General features: G+C 57.0%; 3 protein-coding genes and 3 pseudogenes across 4 annotated transcripts; all 6 read left to right on the forward strand.

The window, feature by feature from the left end:
• Positions 1-2,046: 2,046 nt before the first annotated feature.
• LOC134757758 (neurotrophin-4-like) lies at positions 2,047-2,655 on the forward strand (annotated as a pseudogene).
• A 1,558-nt stretch (positions 2,656-4,213) lies between these two features.
• On the forward strand, positions 4,214-5,517 carry LOC129528620 (choriogonadotropin subunit beta variant 2-like; the record flags this gene model as incomplete). The annotated part of the gene is made up of 3 exons (XM_055370026.2): positions 4,214-4,409; positions 4,809-4,976; positions 5,212-5,517. Coding segments are annotated over exons 1-3 (483 nt in total), but the record flags the coding sequence as incomplete, so codon positions are not given.
• A 3,250-nt stretch (positions 5,518-8,767) lies between these two features.
• LOC134757759 (neurotrophin-4-like) lies at positions 8,768-9,376 on the forward strand (annotated as a pseudogene).
• Positions 9,377-10,935: 1,559 nt separating this feature from the next.
• Positions 10,936-12,265, forward strand: LOC129528619 (choriogonadotropin subunit beta variant 2-like). Of its 2 annotated transcripts, none has more exons than XM_055370025.2 (3): positions 10,936-11,297; positions 11,531-11,698; positions 11,934-12,265. In XM_055370025.2, the coding sequence occupies exons 2-3, from the start codon at positions 11,558-11,560 to the stop codon at positions 12,246-12,248; spliced, it is 456 nt and encodes a 151-aa protein (XP_055226000.1). In that variant the 5' UTR covers positions 10,936-11,297; positions 11,531-11,557; the 3' UTR covers positions 12,249-12,265. The 2 variants fall into 2 exon arrangements, with proteins under 2 accessions (XP_055226000.1, XP_055225999.1); XM_055370024.2 differs by having other exon boundaries at positions 10,936-11,131.
• Positions 12,266-15,505: 3,240 nt separating this feature from the next.
• On the forward strand, positions 15,506-16,114 carry LOC134757760 (neurotrophin-4-like; annotated as a pseudogene).
• A 1,565-nt stretch (positions 16,115-17,679) lies between these two features.
• Positions 17,680-19,009, forward strand: LOC129528621 (choriogonadotropin subunit beta variant 2-like). The gene is made up of 3 exons (XM_055370027.2): positions 17,680-17,875; positions 18,275-18,442; positions 18,678-19,009. The coding sequence occupies exons 1-3, from the start codon at positions 17,867-17,869 to the stop codon at positions 18,990-18,992; spliced, it is 492 nt and encodes a 163-aa protein (XP_055226002.1). The 5' UTR covers positions 17,680-17,866; the 3' UTR covers positions 18,993-19,009.
• Positions 19,010-19,406: the final 397 nt, after the last annotated feature.

A 19,406-nucleotide genomic window follows, 5' to 3' on the forward strand; every position in this document is an offset into this window, starting at 1 on the left:
ATGGTCTTGATCTCCTGACATTGTGATCTGCCTGCCTCGGCCTCCCAAAGTGCTGGGATTACAGGCATGAGCCACTGCACCTGGCCCAATTTTTTTTTTTTTTTTTTTTTTTGAGATAGAGTCTGAGTCTGTCTGGCCAGGCTGGAGTACAGTGGCACAGTCCTGGCTCACTGTAGCGCCTGCCTCCTGGGTTCAAGTGACTCTCCCGCCTCAGCCTTCTGAGTAACTGGAATTACAAGCGCCTGCCACCGTGCCCCGCTAATTTTTGTATTTTTAGTAGAGATGCAGTTTCACGACATTGGCCAGACTGGTCTCAAACTCCCAACCTCCAGTGATACTCCTGCCCTGGCCTCCCAGAGTGCTGGGATTATAGGGGTGAGACACCACGCCTGGCCCCAAACAAATTGCTTTAAGACGAGGTCTCCCTATGTTTCCCCACTGCACTTGAACTCCTGGGCTCAAGCAATCCTCCTGCTGTGGCTCCTGAGTAGCTGGGACTACAGACTCAAGCCACCACGCCTGGCCACATTCCACAATTTAGAGAAAGTCCACAACCTGGAATCCTAGGGAGACCCTGATTCACCTCAAAACTGCCACTAAGGAGGTAAAACCCTGCCCCTCAGAGGCAGGCTTCAGTTTCCCTGTGTGTGAAATTGACGTGGCGCTGGGAGAGGCTGGTGGAGGCGCGGATTTTGCAGTTTCCCTACAACATTCTGGAAGCCTGTGGTTCTGGGAAAGGGTGGCGTGGAGAAGACTGGGAAACAACCAGTGGTCACCAGAGCTGTAGCACCTCCTCCACCTCGGAGCTCTGGGGCTGGGAACCCCAGGCTTCGGGGCCCCTGTGGAGGACGCAGGTGGCCCCCTCTTTCCTGACATCTCAGGAGAGGGAGGGACAACCGGCTAGGGGAAGAAAAGCACAGGAAGGTTATACAGCCAGATGGGGAAGGGGCCAAATCCCTGAACAACCCCTTCCCAGAGTTCCTCTTCAAGTGCAGGGTACCCGAGAGTCAAGGCCCCGCCCCCTTTCCAGAGGCCCCTTTTCTACCCAGGTGATGGGTCCTAGCTGGGATGGGAGGCAGATGGACGGAGGGGAGGGGGGGAGGAGGGGAAGGGAGAGGCAGTGGATGAAGGAGGATGGAAGACATGACATCCCCCTCGGCCCATTCATCCCATTCAGGTCCCCAAGCCGCGCCCCCCTCCGCCCCACCTGCACTGCCAGTGCCAACGTCAGAGGGAGGAAGGGGGAGCTCGGCTTAGAAGGCTGAGGCCCTGCCACCTGGGCCACACAGATCATGTGGCCTTCCTTCTCCCCACAGAAGGCCAGACCATGGACACCCCCTGAGCTGGAGGTCATCCTCCATCTCCACCCTGTTTTCTTTTTCTTTCTTTTTTTTTTGCGATGGAGTCTCGCTCTGTCGTGGAGGCTGGAGTGCAGTGGCGCAATCTCTGCTCACTGCAAGCTCCCCCTCCTAGGTTCACTCCATTCTCCTGTCTCAGCCTCCCAAGTAGCTTGGACTACAGGGGCCCGCGACCAAGCCCAGATAAGTTTTTGTATTTTTAGTAGAGACGGGGTTTCACCGAGTTAGCCAGGAAGGTCTCGATCTCCTGACCACATGATCCGCCCGCCTCGGCCTCCCAAAGTGGTGGGATTACAGGAGCGCAGCACCACGCCCAGCTAATTTTGGTATTATCAGTAGAGATGTGATTTCACAGTGTTGGCCAGGCTGCTCTCGAACTCCTGACCTCAAGTCATCCACCCGCCTCAGCCTCCCAAAGTGCTGGGACTACAGGTGTGAGCCATAGTGCCTGACCTGTAGTTGTTGAATATTTATTCTTAATCTACAAGTTGGGTGTGATGCAAGTCCTGTACATGGAGTCCCCCAAACTTCTAGAGCAAGGGCTTCCCCATAATCCTGGCAGGCAGGCCTCCCCTGGGGTTCCAAACTTCTGTCCCCACTGAAGTGTTTATCCTCTTCTCTAATCCCAGCCTCCTTTTCCCTGTTTCCATGTGCTCTGAGAGATGCTCCCGCTCCCCCAGGCTCCCTCTGCATCCCCCTCATTTTCTTCCTCCCCACTGTGTCAATGGAGTCCTAACCCCCACCCTTGACATTGTCCCCTTTTCCTACTACAAAGTGGGACCTTCTTTTCCCCCGAGTGGTCCTGTCTAGGGGTGCCGCTGCCGGGCCCCCTCTGCTCTTCCTGCTGGAGACTGGGGCCTTTTGGGAGTCAGCAGGCACCCGGGCCAACCGCAGCCAGCGAGGGGTCAGCGATACTTCGCCGGCGAGTCATCAGGGTGAGCTGGCCGTGTGCGATGCAGTCACTGGCTGGGTGACAGACCCCCGGACCGCTGTGGACTTGGTTGTGCTCGAGGTGGAGGCGTTGGGCGAGGTGCCTGCAGCTGGCGGCAGTTCCCTCCTCCAACACTTCTTTGTCACCTGCTTCGAGGCCGATAACTCTGAAGAAGGTGGCCCAGGGGTAGGTGGAGGGGCTGCCGCCGGGGTGTGGACCGGGGGGCACTGGGTGTCTGAGTGCAAGGCCAAGCAGTCCTATGTGCGGGCATTGACCGCTGATGCCCAGGGCCGTGTGGACTGGCGATGGATTCAAATTGGCACTACCTGTGTCTGCACACTCCTCAGCCGGACTGGCCGGGCCTGAGACTTATACCCAGGAACTGGTCAGGCAGAAAAAGAACAGAGCTGGATGCTGAGAGACCTCAGGGTTGGCCCAGCTGCTCTACGGACCCCAGTTGGGGAACTCATCAAATCATCACAAAATCACAACTCTCTGAATTTGAGCGCAATCTCTGCAGGATGGGTGCCACCACATGGGGTTTTGAAGGTTGAATAGGAGTTCTCCAGGGGGAAATTGAGAGTAATCATGATGATGATGATGATGATAATAGCCACTATTTACTGAGTGTTTACTCTTTCGTAGCCCTAATACATAACTCCTCGGATCATCTCTCATGGATTTGATCATTGGTGACCTTTGGTGTTAAGCTGCTGACTGCTCAGTCACAGAGGACACCACCTTGCTCATCCTGGGGAGTGGGAGGGCACATTTCACGATGTGCATGGGGGAGGAGAGAAACTGGAACATGCAAGCAGATGGCCAGGGGACCTTGAGGACATGGTCTACGGAAGGCCTTTAAGTATCTGGGAGCTGGGGTTCAAATGAGAAATCTTACTTGGTGAGAGCAGGCAGGGGTTGGCTTCGAATGTTCTGTTTTGAGATAAAGAGCTACCGATCACACGGGGAGTATAAGCAAGGTTGAATGAGAAGCGATCAGGATGCTGGAGAGTTCAGCCCTGGGCGGGGAGCTCAAGTCAGGTTTCTAGCCCTCTTCCCTGTGCCAACCTATACCCGACACTGGGAAAGAAACAGACCTTAAAATTGTCCAGCTTGATGGCATCGCGGGAAAGGGACTAAGTCCAGATAATGTCCTCCGAGGCTGCGGCCTCGGGGGCAGGACACACCTCCTGCGGGCCTATTCAATAATCAGTTAAATCACCTGAAGCACACGCATTTCCGGGGAGCGCTCCGGGCACCCTGGCTTGAGGGTAGAGTGGGCGGAGGTCCCTAAGGGAGAGGTGGGGCTCGGGCTGAATCCCTCGTTGGGGGCACCAGGGTCAAGTGGCTAACCTGGCAGCCCAGTCACGGGGAGGCCCTCTCTCGTTGGGCAGAAGCTAAGTCCGAAGCCGCGCCCCTCCTGGGCGAGGAGGTTCCACCTCCTAGGTTCCTGTGATTCTCCTGCCTCAGCCCGAGTAGTGGGACATCCCACTTGCTCCCGCCGTTCTGTTTACCACAGGTGACAACCGCCATGGCTGAGAGGCAGGGAGGTCCCCCGAGGACCGAGCAAGGCTCGGTCTCCCAAAAAAAAAAAAAGATACATTGAAGTAATTTAAAAACACTTAGGAAGATGTCATTTCTTCCTACCAAGGCGTCCTCCCTTTATGGTTTGTTGTTATATAGGGAACGATAAAAAGAAAGTTTTTTTGGAGGAGGTCGGCCTCGAACTCGAGGCTCTCGCACCCTCGCCTCCCTGAGGGCCCGAAGGCCGGCGCAATGGGCCAGAGCCACAATGGCTCCTGGGGTCGGGGCTTGTCCTTTCTTCCCTTTGACCTTACGCAGGGTGAGGGAGCCAATCACAAGAGGCTCACCCCTGACGTCACCCAGTCCCCAGGGCCAGTGAGGGCCCTGTGTTCCGTGGCGCCCCCTGGAGGGAGGAAGGGGAACTGTATCTGAGAGAGAGCAGCCCATTGGGTCCGCTGACTCCGGCCGGGTTCCCGCGCCGCGTCCAACACCCCTCACTCCCTGTCTCCCTCCCCCACGGAGACTCAATTTACTTTCCATGTCCACATTCCCAGTGCTTGCGGAAGATATCCCGCTAAGAGAGAGACATGTCAAAGGTAGGGTACATCCACATTTCCAGGCACCAAAGATGGAGATGTTCCAGGAAAGACTGCAGGGCCCCTGGGCACCTTCCACCTCCTTCCAGGCCATCACTGGCATGAGAAGGGGCAGACCAGTGTGAGCTGTGGAAGGAGGCCTCTTTCTGGAGGAGCGTGACCCCCAGTAAGCTTCAGGTGGGGCAGTTCCTGAGGGTGGGGATCTGAAATGTTGGGGTATCTCAGGTCCTCTGGGCTGTGGGGTGGGCTCTGAAAGGCAGGTGTCGGGGTGGTGGGTCCTGAATAGGAGATGCCGGGAAGGGTCTCTGGGTCTTTGTGGGTGGTGTACCACGCGGGATGGGAAGGCCAGGACTCGGGGCTGCGGTCTCAGACCCGGGTGAAGCAGTGTCCTTGCCCCAGGGGCTGCTGCTGTTGCTGCTGCTGAGCATGGGCGGGACATGGGCATCCAAGGAGCCGCTTCGGCCACGGTGCCGCCCCATCAATGCCACCCTGGCTGTCGAGAAGGAGGGCTGCCCCGTGTGCATCACCGTCAACACCACCATCTGTGCCGGCTACTGCCCCACCATGGTGAGCTGCCCGGAGCCGGGGCAGGTGCTGCCACCTCAGGGCCAGACCCACAGAGGCAGCCGGGGAGGAAGGGTGGTCTGCCTCTCTGGTCAGGGGCTGCGGAATGGGGTGTGGGAGGGCAGGAACAGAGGGCTTCCTGGACTCCTGAGTCTGAGACCTGTGGGGGCAGCTGGGGAGCTCAGCTGAGGCGCTGGCCCCAGGCACATGCTCATTCCCCCACTCACACGGCTTCCAGACCCGCGTGCTGCAGGGGGTCCTGCCGCCCGTGCCTCAGGTGGTGTGCAACTACCGCGATGTGCGCTTCGAGTCCATCCGGCTCCCTGGCTGCCCGCGCGGCGTGAACCCCGTGGTCTCCTACGCCGTGGCTCTCAGCTGTCAATGTGCACGCTGCCGCCGCAGCACCACTGACTGCGGGGGTCCCAAGGACCACCCCTTGACCTGTGATGACCCCCGCTTCCAGGCCTCCTCTTCCTCAAAGGCCCCTCCCCCCAGCCTTCCAAGCCCATCCCGACTCCCGGGGCCCTCAGACACCCCGATCCTCCCACAAGAAAGGCTTCTCAATCCGCACTCTGGAGGTGTCTTTCTGTGGGCTCAGGGCAACCACACACACACAGGGTGGGTCCAGCTTCCAAACCACTTTATACAGAGTCACAGTACAGAACTCTGGTAGAAAACAAGGTGGACGGCTGGGCGCGGTGGCTCACGCCTGTAATTGTCGGAGGCTGCGGTGGGTGGATCAGCTGAGGTGAGGGGTTCCAGACCAGCCTGACCAACATGGAGAAACCCCATCTCTACTAAAAATACAAAATATCGTCGGGCGTGGTGGTGCATGCCTATACTCCCAGGTACTTGGGAGGCTTAGGCAGGAGAATCTCTTGATCCCAGGAGGCGGAGGTTGCAGTGAGCAAGATCCCGCCATTGCGCTTCAGCCTGGGCAACAAAAACAAAGCTCCATCTCAAAAAGTAATAATAATAATAATAATAATAATAATAATATAACAATTAAAAATGTTTGGCCAGGCGCAGTGGCTCATGCCTGCAATCCCAGCACTTTGGGAGGCCGAGGCGGGTGCATCACCTGAGTTCAGGACTTTGAGACCAGCCTGGCCAACATGGTGAATCCCTGTCTCTACTAAAAAAAATACAAAAATTAGCTGGGTGTGGTGGTGCGCGCCTGTAGTCCCAGCTACTCGGGAGACTGAGGCAGGACAATTGCTTGAACCCGGGAAGCAGAGATGCAGTGAGCCAAGAGCGCACCACTGCACTCCAGCCTGGGTGACAGGGCCTGACTCCGTCTCAAAAAAATAAATAAATAAATAAAAATAAAAAAATAAAACTAGAAAATAGTCAACTACTATTACTCAATAGCAACAGATGGTAAAATACAGGATCAGAGAAAGTAATGATTTGTGCCCGGTCACACAGCCAACAAATGGCAGAGATGGGACTTCACCTCTGGGCAACTGCACTCTGCCATCCTTCCTGTAGAACTCTAAGGAACCGAGAGTCTTGCATCCTGGAGGATGTTCCAATCAATTTTTTTTTTTTTGAGGGGGAGTCTCACTTGTCGCCCAGGCTGGACTGCAGTGGCTCAATCTCGGCTCACTGCAAGCTCCGCCTCCCGGGTTCACACCACTCTCCTGCCTCAGCCTCCGGAGTAGCTGGGACTACAGGCGCCCGCCACCACGCCTGGCTAATTTGTTGTGTTTTTTAGTAGAGACGGGGTTTCCCCGTGTTAGGCAGGATGGTCTTGATCTCCTGACATTGTGATCTGCCTGCCTCGGCCTCCCAAAGTGCTGGGATTACAGGCATGAGCCACTGCACCTGGCCCAATTTTTTTTTTTTTTTTTTTTTTTTGAGATAGAGTCTGAGTCTGTCTGGCCAGGCTGGAGTACAGTGGCACAGTCCTGGCTCACTGTAGCGCCTGCCTCCTGGGTTCAAGTGACTCTCCCGCCTCAGCCTTCTGAGTAACTGGAATTACAAGCGCCTGCCACCGTGCCCCGCTAATTTTTGTATTTTTAGTAGAGATGCAGTTTCACGACATTGGCCAGACTGGTCTCAAACTCCCAACCTCCAGTGATACTCCTGCCCTGGCCTCCCAGAGTGCTGGGATTATAGGGGTGAGACACCACGCCTGGCCCCAAACAAATTGCTTTAAGACGAGGTCTCCCTATGTTTCCCCACTGCACTTGAACTCCTGGGCTCAAGCAATCCTCCTGCTGTGGCTCCTGAGTAGCTGGGACTACAGACTCAAGCCACCACGCCTGGCCACATTCCACAATTTAGAGAAAGTCCACAACCTGGAATCCTAGGGAGACCCTGATTCACCTCAAAACTGCCACTAAGGAGGTAAAACCCTGCCCCTCAGAGGCAGGCTTCAGTTTCCCTGTGTGTGAAATTGACGTGGCGCTGGGAGAGGCTGGTGGAGGCGCGGATTTTGCAGTTTCCCTACAACATTCTGGAAGCCTGTGGTTCTGGGAAAGGGTGGCGTGGAGAAGACTGGGAAACAACCAGTGGTCACCAGAGCTGTAGCACCTCCTCCACCTCGGAGCTCTGGGGCTGGGAACCCCAGGCTTCGGGGCCCCTGTGGAGGACGCAGGTGGCCCCCTCTTTCCTGACATCTCAGGAGAGGGAGGGACAACCGGCTAGGGGAAGAAAAGCACAGGAAGGTTATACAGCCAGATGGGGAAGGGGCCAAATCCCTGAACAACCCCTTCCCAGAGTTCCTCTTCAAGTGCAGGGTACCCGAGAGTCAAGGCCCCGCCCCCTTTCCAGAGGCCCCTTTTCTACCCAGGTGATGGGTCCTAGCTGGGATGGGAGGCAGATGGACGGAGGGGAGGGGGGGAGGAGGGGAAGGGAGAGGCAGTGGATGAAGGAGGATGGAAGACATGACATCCCCCTCGGCCCATTCATCCCATTCAGGTCCCCAAGCCGCGCCCCCCTCCGCCCCACCTGCACTGCCAGTGCCAACGTCAGAGGGAGGAAGGGGGAGCTCGGCTTAGAAGGCTGAGGCCCTGCCACCTGGGCCACACAGATCATGTGGCCTTCCTTCTCCCCACAGAAGGCCAGACCATGGACACCCCCTGAGCTGGAGGTCATCCTCCATCTCCACCCTGTTTTCTTTTTCTTTCTTTTTTTTTTGCGATGGAGTCTCGCTCTGTCGTGGAGGCTGGAGTGCAGTGGCGCAATCTCTGCTCACTGCAAGCTCCCCGTCCTAGGTTCACTCCATTCTCCTGTCTCAGCCTCCCAAGTAGCTTGGACTACAGGGGCCCGCGACCAAGCCCAGATAAGTTTTTGTATTTTTAGTAGAGACGGGGTTTCACCGAGTTAGCCAGGAAGGTCTCGATCCCCTGACCACATGATCCGCCCGCCTCGGCCTCCCAAAGTGGTGGGATTACAGGAGCGCAGCACCACGCCCAGCTAATTTTGGTATTATCAGTAGAGATGTGATTTCACAGTGTTGGCCAGGCTGCTCTCGAACTCCTGACCTCAAGTCATCCACCCGCCTCAGCCTCCCAAAGTGCTGGGACTACAGGTGTGAGCCATAGTGCCTGACCTGTAGTTGTTGAATATTTATTCTTAATCTACAAGTTGGGTGTGATGCAAGTCCTGTACATGGAGTCCCCCAAACTTCTAGAGCAAGGGCTTCCCCATAATCCTGGCAGGCAGGCCTCCCCTGGGGTTCCAAACTTCTGTCCCCACTGAAGTGTTTATCCTCTTCTCTAATCCCAGCCTCCTTTTCCCTGTTTCCATGTGCTCTGAGAGATGCTCCCGCTCCCCCAGGCTCCCTCTGCATCCCCCTCATTTTCTTCCTCCCCACTGTGTCAATGGAGTCCTAACCCCCACCCTTGACATTGTCCCCTTTTCCTACTACAAAGTGGGACCTTCTTTTCCCCCGAGTGGTCCTGTCTAGGGGTGCCGCTGCCGGGCCCCCTCTGCTCTTCCTGCTGGAGACTGGGGCCTTTTGGGAGTCAGCAGGCACCCGGGCCAACCGCAGCCAGCGAGGGGTCAGCGATACTTCGCCGGCGAGTCATCAGGGTGAGCTGGCCGTGTGCGATGCAGTCACTGGCTGGGTGACAGACCCCCGGACCGCTGTGGACTTGGTTGTGCTCGAGGTGGAGGCGTTGGGCGAGGTGCCTGCAGCTGGCGGCAGTTCCCTCCTCCAACACTTCTTTGTCACCTGCTTCGAGGCCGATAACTCTGAAGAAGGTGGCCCAGGGGTAGGTGGAGGGGCTGCCGCCGGGGTGTGGACCGGGGGGCACTGGGTGTCTGAGTGCAAGGCCAAGCAGTCCTATGTGCGGGCATTGACCGCTGATGCCCAGGGCCGTGTGGACTGGCGATGGATTCAAATTGGCACTACCTGTGTCTGCACACTCCTCAGCCGGACTGGCCGGGCCTGAGACTTATACCCAGGAACTGGTCAGGCAGAAAAAGAACAGAGCTGGATGCTGAGAGACCTCAGGGTTGGCCCAGCTGCTCTACGGACCCCAGTTGGGGAACTCATCAAATCATCACAAAATCACAACTCTCTGAATTTGAGCGCAATCTCTGCAGGATGGGTGCCACCACATGGGGTTTTGAAGGTTGAATAGGAGTTCTCCAGGGGGAAATTGAGAGTAATCATGATGATGATGATGATGATAATAGCCACTATTTACTGAGTGTTTACTCTTTCGTAGCCCTAATACATAACTCCTCGGATCATCTCTCATGGATTTGATCATTGGTGACCTTTGGTGTTAAGCTGCTGACTGCTCAGTCACAGAGGACACCACCTTGCTCATCCTGGGGAGTGGGAGGGCACATTTCACGATGTGCATGGGGGAGGAGAGAAACTGGAACATGCAAGCAGATGGCCAGGGGACCTTGAGGACATGGTCTACGGAAGGCCTTTAAGTATCTGGGAGCTGGGGTTCAAATGAGAAATCTTACTTGGTGAGAGCAGGCAGGGGTTGGCTTCGAATGTTCTGTTTTGAGATAAAGAGCTACCGATCACACGGGGAGTATAAGCAAGGTTGAATGAGAAGCGATCAGGATGCTGGAGAGTTCAGCCCTGGGCGGGGAGCTCAAGTCAGGTTTCTAGCCCTCTTCCCTGTGCCAACCTATACCCGACACTGGGAAAGAAACAGACCTTAAAATTGTCCAGCTTGATGGCATCGCGGGAAAGGGACTAAGTCCAGATAATGTCCTCCGAGGCTGCGGCCTCGGGGGCAGGACACACCTCCTGCGGGCCTATTCAATAATCAGTTAAATCACCTGAAGCACACGCATTTCCGGGGAGCGCTCCGGGCACCCTGGCTTGAGGGTAGAGTGGGCGGAGGTCCCTAAGGGAGAGGTGGGGCTCGGGCTGAATCCCTCGTTGGGGGCACCAGGGTCAAGTGGCTAACCTGGCAGCCCAGTCACGGGGAGGCCCTCTCTCGTTGGGCAGAAGCTAAGTCCGAAGCCGCGCCCCTCCTGGGCGAGGAGGTTCCACCTCCTAGGTTCCTGTGATTCTCCTGCCTCAGCCCGAGTAGTGGGACATCCCACTTGCTCCCGCCGTTCTGTTTACCACAGGTGACAACCGCCATGGCTGAGAGGCAGGGAGGTCCCCCGAGGACCGAGCAAGGCTCGGTCTCCCAAAAAAAAAAAAAAGATACATTGAAGTAATTTAAAAACACTTAGGAAGATGTCATTTCTTCCTACCAAGGCGTCCTCCCTTTATGGTTTGTTGTTATATAGGGAACGATAAAAAGAAAGTTTTTTTGGAGGAGGTCGGCCTCGAACTCGAGGCTCTCGCACCCTCGCCTCCCTGAGGGCCCGAAGGCCGGCGCAATGGGCCAGAGCCACAATGGCTCCTGGGGTCGGGGCTTGTCCTTTCTTCCCTTTGACCTTACGCAGGGTGAGGGAGCCAATCACAAGAGGCTCACCCCTGACGTCACCCAGTCCCCAGGGCCAGTGAGGGCCCTGTGTTCCGTGGCGCCCCCTGGAGGGAGGAAGGGGAACTGTATCTGAGAGAGAGCAGCCCATTGGGTCCGCTGACTCCGGCCGGGTTCCCGCGCCGCGTCCAACACCCCTCACTCCCTGTCTCCCTCCCCCACGGAGACTCAATTTACTTTCCATGTCCACATTCCCAGTGCTTGCGGAAGATATCCCGCTAAGAGAGAGACATGTCAAAGGTAGGGTACATCCACATTTCCAGGCACCAAAGATGGAGATGTTCCAGGAAAGACTGCAGGGCCCCTGGGCACCTTCCACCTCCTTCCAGGCCATCACTGGCATGAGAAGGGGCAGACCAGTGTGAGCTGTGGAAGGAGGCCTCTTTCTGGAGGAGCGTGACCCCCAGTAAGCTTCAGGTGGGGCAGTTCCTGAGGGTGGGGATCTGAAATGTTGGGGTATCTCAGGTCCTCTGGGCTGTGGGGTGGGCTCTGAAAGGCAGGTGTCGGGGTGGTGGGTCCTGAATAGGAGATGCCGGGAAGGGTCTCTGGGTCTTTGTGGGTGGTGTACCACGCGGGATGGGAAGGCCAGGACTCGGGGCTGCGGTCTCAGACCCGGGTGAAGCAGTGTCCTTGCCCCAGGGGCTGCTGCTGTTGCTGCTGCTGAGCATGGGCGGGACATGGGCATCCAAGGAGCCGCTTCGGCCACGGTGCCGCCCCATCAATGCCACCCTGGCTGTCGAGAAGGAGGGCTGCCCCGTGTGCATCACCGTCAACACCACCATCTGTGCCGGCTACTGCCCCACCATGGTGAGCTGCCCGGAGCCGGGGCAGGTGCTGCCACCTCAGGGCCAGACCCACAGAGGCAGCCGGGGAGGAAGGGTGGTCTGCCTCTCTGGTCAGGGGCTGCGGAACGGGGTGTGGGAGGGCAGGAACAGAGGGCTTCCTGGACTCCTGAGTCTGAGACCGGTGGGGGCAGCTGGGGAGCTCAGCTGAGGCGCTGGCCCCAGGCACATGCTCATTCCCCCACTCACACGGCTTCCAGACCCGCGTGCTGCAGGGGGTCCTGCCGCCCGTGCCTCAGGTGGTGTGCAACTACCGCGATGTGCGCTTCGAGTCCATCCGGCTCCCTGGCTGCCCGCGCGGCGTGAACCCCGTGGTCTCCTACGCCGTGGCTCTCAGCTGTCAATGTGCACGCTGCCGCCGCAGCACCACTGACTGCGGGGGTCCCAAGGACCACCCCTTGACCTGTGATGACCCCCGCTTCCAGGCCTCCTCTTCCTCAAAGGCCCCTCCCCCCAGCCTTCCAAGCCCATCCCGACTCCCGGGGCCCTCAGACACCCCGATCCTCCCACAATAAAGGCTTCTCAATCCGCACTCTGGAGGTGTCTTTCTGTGGGCTCAGGGCAACCACACACACACAGGGTGGGTCCAGCTTCCAAACCACTTTATACAGAGTCACAGTACAGAACTCTGGTAGAAAACAAGGTGGACGGCTGGGCGCGGTGGCTCACGCCTGTAATTGTCGGAGGCTGCGGTGGGTGGATCAGCTGAGGTGAGGGGTTCCAGACCAGCCTGACCAACATGGAGAAACCCCATCTCTACTAAAAATACAAAATATCGTCGGGCGTGGTGGTGCATGCCTATACTCCCAGGTACTTGGGAGGCTTAGGCAGGAGAATCTCTTGATCCCAGGAGGCGGAGGTTGCAGTGAGCAAGATCCCGCCATTGCGCTTCAGCCTGGGCAACAAAAACAAAGCTCCATCTCAAAAAGTAATAATAATAATAATAATAATAATAATAATAATAATAATAATAATATAACAATTAAAAATGTTTGGCCAGGCGCAGTGGCTCATGCCTGCAATCCCAGCACTTTGGGAGGCCGAGGCGGGTGCATCACCTGAGTTCAGGACTTTGAGACCAGCCTGGCCAACATGGTGAATCCCTGTCTCTACTAAAAAAAATACAAAAATTAGCTGGGTGTGGTGGTGCGCGCCTGTAGTCCCAGCTACTCGGGAGACTGAGGCAGGACAATTGCTTGAACCCAGGAAGCAGAGATGCAGTGAGCCAAGAGCGCACCACTGCACTCCAGCCTGGGTGACAGGGCCTGACTCCGTCTCAAAAAAAAAAAATAAATAAATAAAAATAAAAAAATAAAACTAGAAAATAGTCAACTACTATTACTCAATAGCAACAGATGGTAAAATACAGGATCAGAGAAAGTAATGATTTGTGCCCGGTCACACAGCCAACAAATGGCAGAGATGGGACTTCACCTCTGGGCAACTGCACTCTGCCATCCTTCCTGTAGAACTCTAAGGAACCGAGAGTCTTGCATCCTGGAGGATGTTCCAATCAATTTTTTTTTTTTTTGAGGGGGAGTCTCACTTGTCGCCCAGGCTGGACTGCAGTGGCTCAATCTCGGCTCACTGCAAGCTCCGCCTCCCGGGTTCACACCACTCTCCTGCCTCAGCCTCCGGAGTAGCTGGGACTACAGGCGCCTGCCACCACGCCTGGCTAATTTGTTGTGTTTTTTAGTAGAGACGGGGTTTCCCCGTGTTAGGCAGGATGGTCTTGATCTCCTGACATTGTGATCTGCCTGCCTCGGCCTCCCAAAGTGCTGGGATTACAGGCATGAGCCACTGCACCTGGCCCAATTTTTTTTTTTTTTTTTTTTTTTGAGATAGAGTCTGAGTCTGTCTGGCCAGGCTGGAGTACAGTGGCACAGTCCTGGCTCACTGTAGCGCCTGCCTCCTGGGTTCAAGTGACTCTCCCGCCTCAGCCTTCTGAGTAACTGGAATTACAAGCGCCTGCCACCGTGCCCCGCTAATTTTTGTATTTTTAGTAGAGATGCAGTTTCACGACATTGGCCAGACTGGTCTCAAACTCCCAACCTCCAGTGATACTCCTGCCCTGGCCTCCCAGAGTGCTGGGATTATAGGGGTGAGACACCACGCCTGGCCCCAAACAAATTGCTTTAAGACGAGGTCTCCCTATGTTTCCCCACTGCACTTGAACTCCTGGGCTCAAGCAATCCTCCTGCTGTGGCTCCTGAGTAGCTGGGACTACAGACTCAAGCCACCACGCCTGGCCACATTCCACAATTTAGAGAAAGTCCACAACCTGGAATCCTAGGGAGACCCTGATTCACCTCAAAACTGCCACTAAGGAGGTAAAACCCTGCCCCTCAGAGGCAGGCTTCAGTTTCCCTGTGTGTGAAATTGACGTGGCGCTGGGAGAGGCTGGTGGAGGCGCGGATTTTGCAGTTTCCCTACAACATTCTGGAAGCCTGTGGTTCTGGGAAAGGGTGGCGTGGAGAAGACTGGGAAACAACCAGTGGTCACCAGAGCTGTAGCACCTCCTCCACCTCGGAGCTCTGGGGCTGGGAACCCCAGGCTTCGGGGCCCCTGTGGAGGACGCAGGTGGCCCCCTCTTTCCTGACATCTCAGGAGAGGGAGGGACAACCGGCTAGGGGAAGAAAAGCACAGGAAGGTTATACAGCCAGATGGGGAAGGGGCCAAATCCCTGAACAACCCCTTCCCAGAGTTCCTCTTCAAGTGCAGGGTACCCGAGAGTCAAGGCCCCGCCCCCTTTCCAGAGGCCCCTTTTCTACCCAGGTGATGGGTCCTAGCTGGGATGGGAGGCAGATGGACGGAGGGGAGGGGGGGAGGAGGGGAAGGGAGAGGCAGTGGATGAAGGAGGATGGAAGACATGACATCCCCCTCGGCCCATTCATCCCATTCAGGTCCCCAAGCCGCGCCCCCCTCCGCCCCACCTGCACTGCCAGTGCCAACGTCAGAGGGAGGAAGGGGGAGCTCGGCTTAGAAGGCTGAGGCCCTGCCACCTGGGCCACACAGATCATGTGGCCTTCCTTCTCCCCACAGAAGGCCAGACCATGGACACCCCCTGAGCTGGAGGTCATCCTCCATCTCCACCCTGTTTTCTTTTTCTTTCTTTTTTTTTTGCGATGGAGTCTCGCTCTGTCGTGGAGGCTGGAGTGCAGTGGCGCAATCTCTGCTCACTGCAAGCTCCCCCTCCTAGGTTCACTCCATTCTCCTGTCTCAGCCTCCCAAGTAGCTTGGACTACAGGGGCCCGCGACCAAGCCCAGATAAGTTTTTGTATTTTTAGTAGAGACGGGGTTTCACCGAGTTAGCCAGGAAGGTCTCGATCCCCTGACCACATGATCCGCCCGCCTCGGCCTCCCAAAGTGGTGGGATTACAGGAGCGCAGCACCACGCCCAGCTAATTTTGGTATTATCAGTAGAGATGTGATTTCACAGTGTTGGCCAGGCTGCTCTCGAACTCCTGACCTCAAGTCATCCACCCGCCTCAGCCTCCCAAAGTGCTGGGACTACAGGTGTGAGCCATAGTGCCTGACCTGTAGTTGTTGAATATTTATTCTTAATCTACAAGTTGGGTGTGATGCAAGTCCTGTACATGGAGTCCCCCAAACTTCTAGAGCAAGGGCTTCCCCATAATCCTGGCAGGCAGGCCTCCCCTGGGGTTCCAAACTTCTGTCCCCACTGAAGTGTTTATCCTCTTCTCTAATCCCAGCCTCCTTTTCCCTGTTTCCATGTGCTCTGAGAGATGCTCCCGCTCCCCCAGGCTCCCTCTGCATCCCCCTCATTTTCTTCCTCCCCACTGTGTCAATGGAGTCCTAACCCCCACCCTTGACATTGTCCCCTTTTCCTACTACAAAGTGGGACCTTCTTTTCCCCCGAGTGGTCCTGTCTAGGGGTGCCGCTGCCGGGCCCCCTCTGCTCTTCCTGCTGGAGACTGGGGCCTTTTGGGAGTCAGCAGGCACCCGGGCCAACCGCAGCCAGCGAGGGGTCAGCGATACTTCGCCGGCGAGTCATCAGGGTGAGCTGGCCGTGTGCGATGCAGTCACTGGCTGGGTGACAGACCCCCGGACCGCTGTGGACTTGGTTGTGCTCGAGGTGGAGGCGTTGGGCGAGGTGCCTGCAGCTGGCGGCAGTTCCCTCCTCCAACACTTCTTTGTCACCTGCTTCGAGGCCGATAACTCTGAAGAAGGTGGCCCAGGGGTAGGTGGAGGGGCTGCCGCCGGGGTGTGGACCGGGGGGCACTGGGTGTCTGAGTGCAAGGCCAAGCAGTCCTATGTGCGGGCATTGACCGCTGATGCCCAGGGCCGTGTGGACTGGCGATGGATTCAAATTGGCACTACCTGTGTCTGCACACTCCTCAGCCGGACTGGCCGGGCCTGAGACTTATACCCAGGAACTGGTCAGGCAGAAAAAGAACAGAGCTGGATGCTGAGAGACCTCAGGGTTGGCCCAGCTGCTCTACGGACCCCAGTTGGGGAACTCATCAAATCATCACAAAATCACAACTCTCTGAATTTGAGCGCAATCTCTGCAGGATGGGTGCCACCACATGGGGTTTTGAAGGTTGAATAGGAGTTCTCCAGGGGGAAATTGAGAGTAATCATGATGATGATGATGATGATGATGATAATAGCCACTATTTACTGAGTGTTTACTCTTTCGTAGCCCTAATACATAACTCCTCGGATCATCTCTCATGGATTTGATCATTGGTGACCTTTGGTGTTAAGCTGCTGACTGCTCAGTCACAGAGGACACCACCTTGCTCATCCTGGGGAGTGGGAGGGCACATTTCACGATGTGCATGGGGGAGGAGAGAAACTGGAACATGCAAGCAGATGGCCAGGGGACCTTGAGGACATGGTCTACGGAAGGCCTTTAAGTATCTGGGAGCTGGGGTTCAAATGAGAAATCTTACTTGGTGAGAGCAGGCAGGGGTTGGCTTCGAATGTTCTGTTTTGAGATAAAGAGCTACCGATCACACGGGGAGTATAAGCAAGGTTGAATGAGAAGCGATCAGGATGCTGGAGAGTTCAGCCCTGGGCGGGGAGCTCAAGTCAGGTTTCTAGCCCTCTTCCCTGTGCCAACCTATACCCGACACTGGGAAAGAAACAGACCTTAAAATTGTCCAGCTTGATGGCATCGCGGGAAAGGGACTAAGTCCAGATAATGTCCTCCGAGGCTGCGGCCTCGGGGGCAGGACACACCTCCTGCGGGCCTATTCAATAATCAGTTAAATCACCTGAAGCACACGCATTTCCGGGGAGCGCTCCGGGCACCCTGGCTTGAGGGTAGAGTGGGCGGAGGTCCCTAAGGGAGAGGTGGGGCTCGGGCTGAATCCCTCGTTGGGGGCACCAGGGTCAAGTGGCTAACCTGGCAGCCCAGTCACGGGGAGGCCCTCTCTCGTTGGGCAGAAGCTAAGTCCGAAGCCGCGCCCCTCCTGGGCGAGGAGGTTCCACCTCCTAGGTTCCTGTGATTCTCCTGCCTCAGCCCGAGTAGTGGGACATCCCACTTGCTCCCGCCGTTCTGTTTACCACAGGTGACAACCGCCATGGCTGAGAGGCAGGGAGGTCCCCCGAGGACCGAGCAAGGCTCGGTCTCCCAAAAAAAAAAAAAAGATACATTGAAGTAATTTAAAAACACTTAGGAAGATGTCATTTCTTCCTACCAAGGCGTCCTCCCTTTATGGTTTGTTGTTATATAGGGAACGATAAAAAGAAAGTTTTTTTGGAGGAGGTCGGCCTCGAACTCGAGGCTCTCGCACCCTCGCCTCCCTGAGGGCCCGAAGGCCGGCGCAATGGGCCAGAGCCACAATGGCTCCTGGGGTCGGGGCTTGTCCTTTCTTCCCTTTGACCTTACGCAGGGTGAGGGAGCCAATCACAAGAGGCTCACCCCTGACGTCACCCAGTCCCCAGGGCCAGTGAGGGCCCTGTGTTCCGTGGCGCCCCCTGGAGGGAGGAAGGGGAACTGTATCTGAGAGAGAGCAGCCCATTGGGTCCGCTGACTCCGGCCGGGTTCCCGCGCCGCGTCCAACACCCCTCACTCCCTGTCTCCCTCCCCCACGGAGACTCAATTTACTTTCCATGTCCACATTCCCAGTGCTTGCGGAAGATATCCCGCTAAGAGAGAGACATGTCAAAGGTAGGGTACATCCACATTTCCAGGCACCAAAGATGGAGATGTTCCAGGAAAGACTGCAGGGCCCCTGGGCACCTTCCACCTCCTTCCAGGCCATCACTGGCATGAGAAGGGGCAGACCCGTGTGAGCTGTGGAAGGAGGCCTCTTTCTGGAGGTGCGTGACCCCCAGTAAGCTTCAGGTGGGGCAGTTCCTGAGGGTGGGGATCTGAAATGTTGGGGTATCTCAGGTCCTCTGGGCTGTGGGGTGGGCTCTGAAAGGCAGGTGTCGGGGTGGTGGGTCCTGAATAGGAGATGCCGGGAAGGGTCTCTGGGTCTTTGTGGGTGGTGTACCACGCGGGATGGGAAGGCCAGGACTCGGGGCTGCGGTCTCAGACCCGGGTGAAGCAGTGTCCTTGCCCCAGGGGCTGCTGCTGTTGCTGCTGCTGAGCATGGGCGGGACATGGGCATCCAAGGAGCCGCTTCGGCCACGGTGCCGCCCCATCAATGCCACCCTGGCTGTCGAGAAGGAGGGCTGCCCCGTGTGCATCACCGTCAACACCACCATCTGTGCCGGCTACTGCCCCACCATGGTGAGCTGCCCGGAGCCGGGGCAGGTGCTGCCACCTCAGGGCCAGACCCACAGAGGCAGCCGGGGAGGAAGGGTGGTCTGCCTCTCTGGTCAGGGGCTGCGGAACGGGGTGTGGGAGGGCAGGAACAGAGGGCTTCCTGGACTCCTGAGTCTGAGACCGGTGGGGGCAGCCGGGGAGCTCAGCTGAGGCGCTGGCCCCAGGCACATGCTCATTCCCCCACTCACACGGCTTCCAGACCCGCGTGCTGCAGGGGGTCCTGCCGCCCGTGCCTCAGGTGGTGTGCAACTACCGCGATGTGCGCTTCGAGTCCATCCGGCTCCCTGGCTGCCCGCGCGGCGTGAACCCCGTGGTCTCCTACGCCGTGGCTCTCAGCTGTCAATGTGCACGCTGCCGCCGCAGCACCACTGACTGCGGGGGTCCCAAGGACCACCCCTTGACCTGTGATGACCCCCGCTTCCAGGCCTCCTCTTCCTCAAAGGCCCCTCCCCCCAGCCTTCCAAGCCCATCCCGACTCCCGGGGCCCTCAGACACCCCGATCCTCCCACAATAAAGGCTTCTCAATCCGCACTCTGGAGGTGTCTTTCTGTGGGCTCAGGGCAACCACACACACACAGGGTGGGTCCAGCTTCCAAACCACTTTATACAGAGTCACAGTACAGAACTCTGGTAGAAAACAAGGTGGACGGCTGGGCGCGGTGGCTCACGCCTGTAATTGTCGGAGGCTGCGGTGGGTGGATCAGCTGAGGTGAGGGGTTCCAGACCAGCCTGACCAACATGGAGAAACCCCATCTCTACTAAAAATACAAAATATCGTCGGGCGTGGTGGTGCATGCCTATACTCCCAGGTACTTGGGAGGCTTAGGCAGGAGAATCTCTTGATCCCAGGAGGCGGAGGTTGCAGTGAGCAAGATCCCGCCATTGCGCTTCAGCCTGGGCAACAAAAACAAAGCTCCATCTCAAAAAG

Source organism: Gorilla gorilla, chromosome 20 (genome assembly GCF_029281585.2).
Source record: "Gorilla gorilla gorilla isolate KB3781 chromosome 20, NHGRI_mGorGor1-v2.1_pri, whole genome shotgun sequence".
Lineage (NCBI taxonomy): Eukaryota > Metazoa > Chordata > Mammalia > Primates > Hominidae > Gorilla > Gorilla gorilla.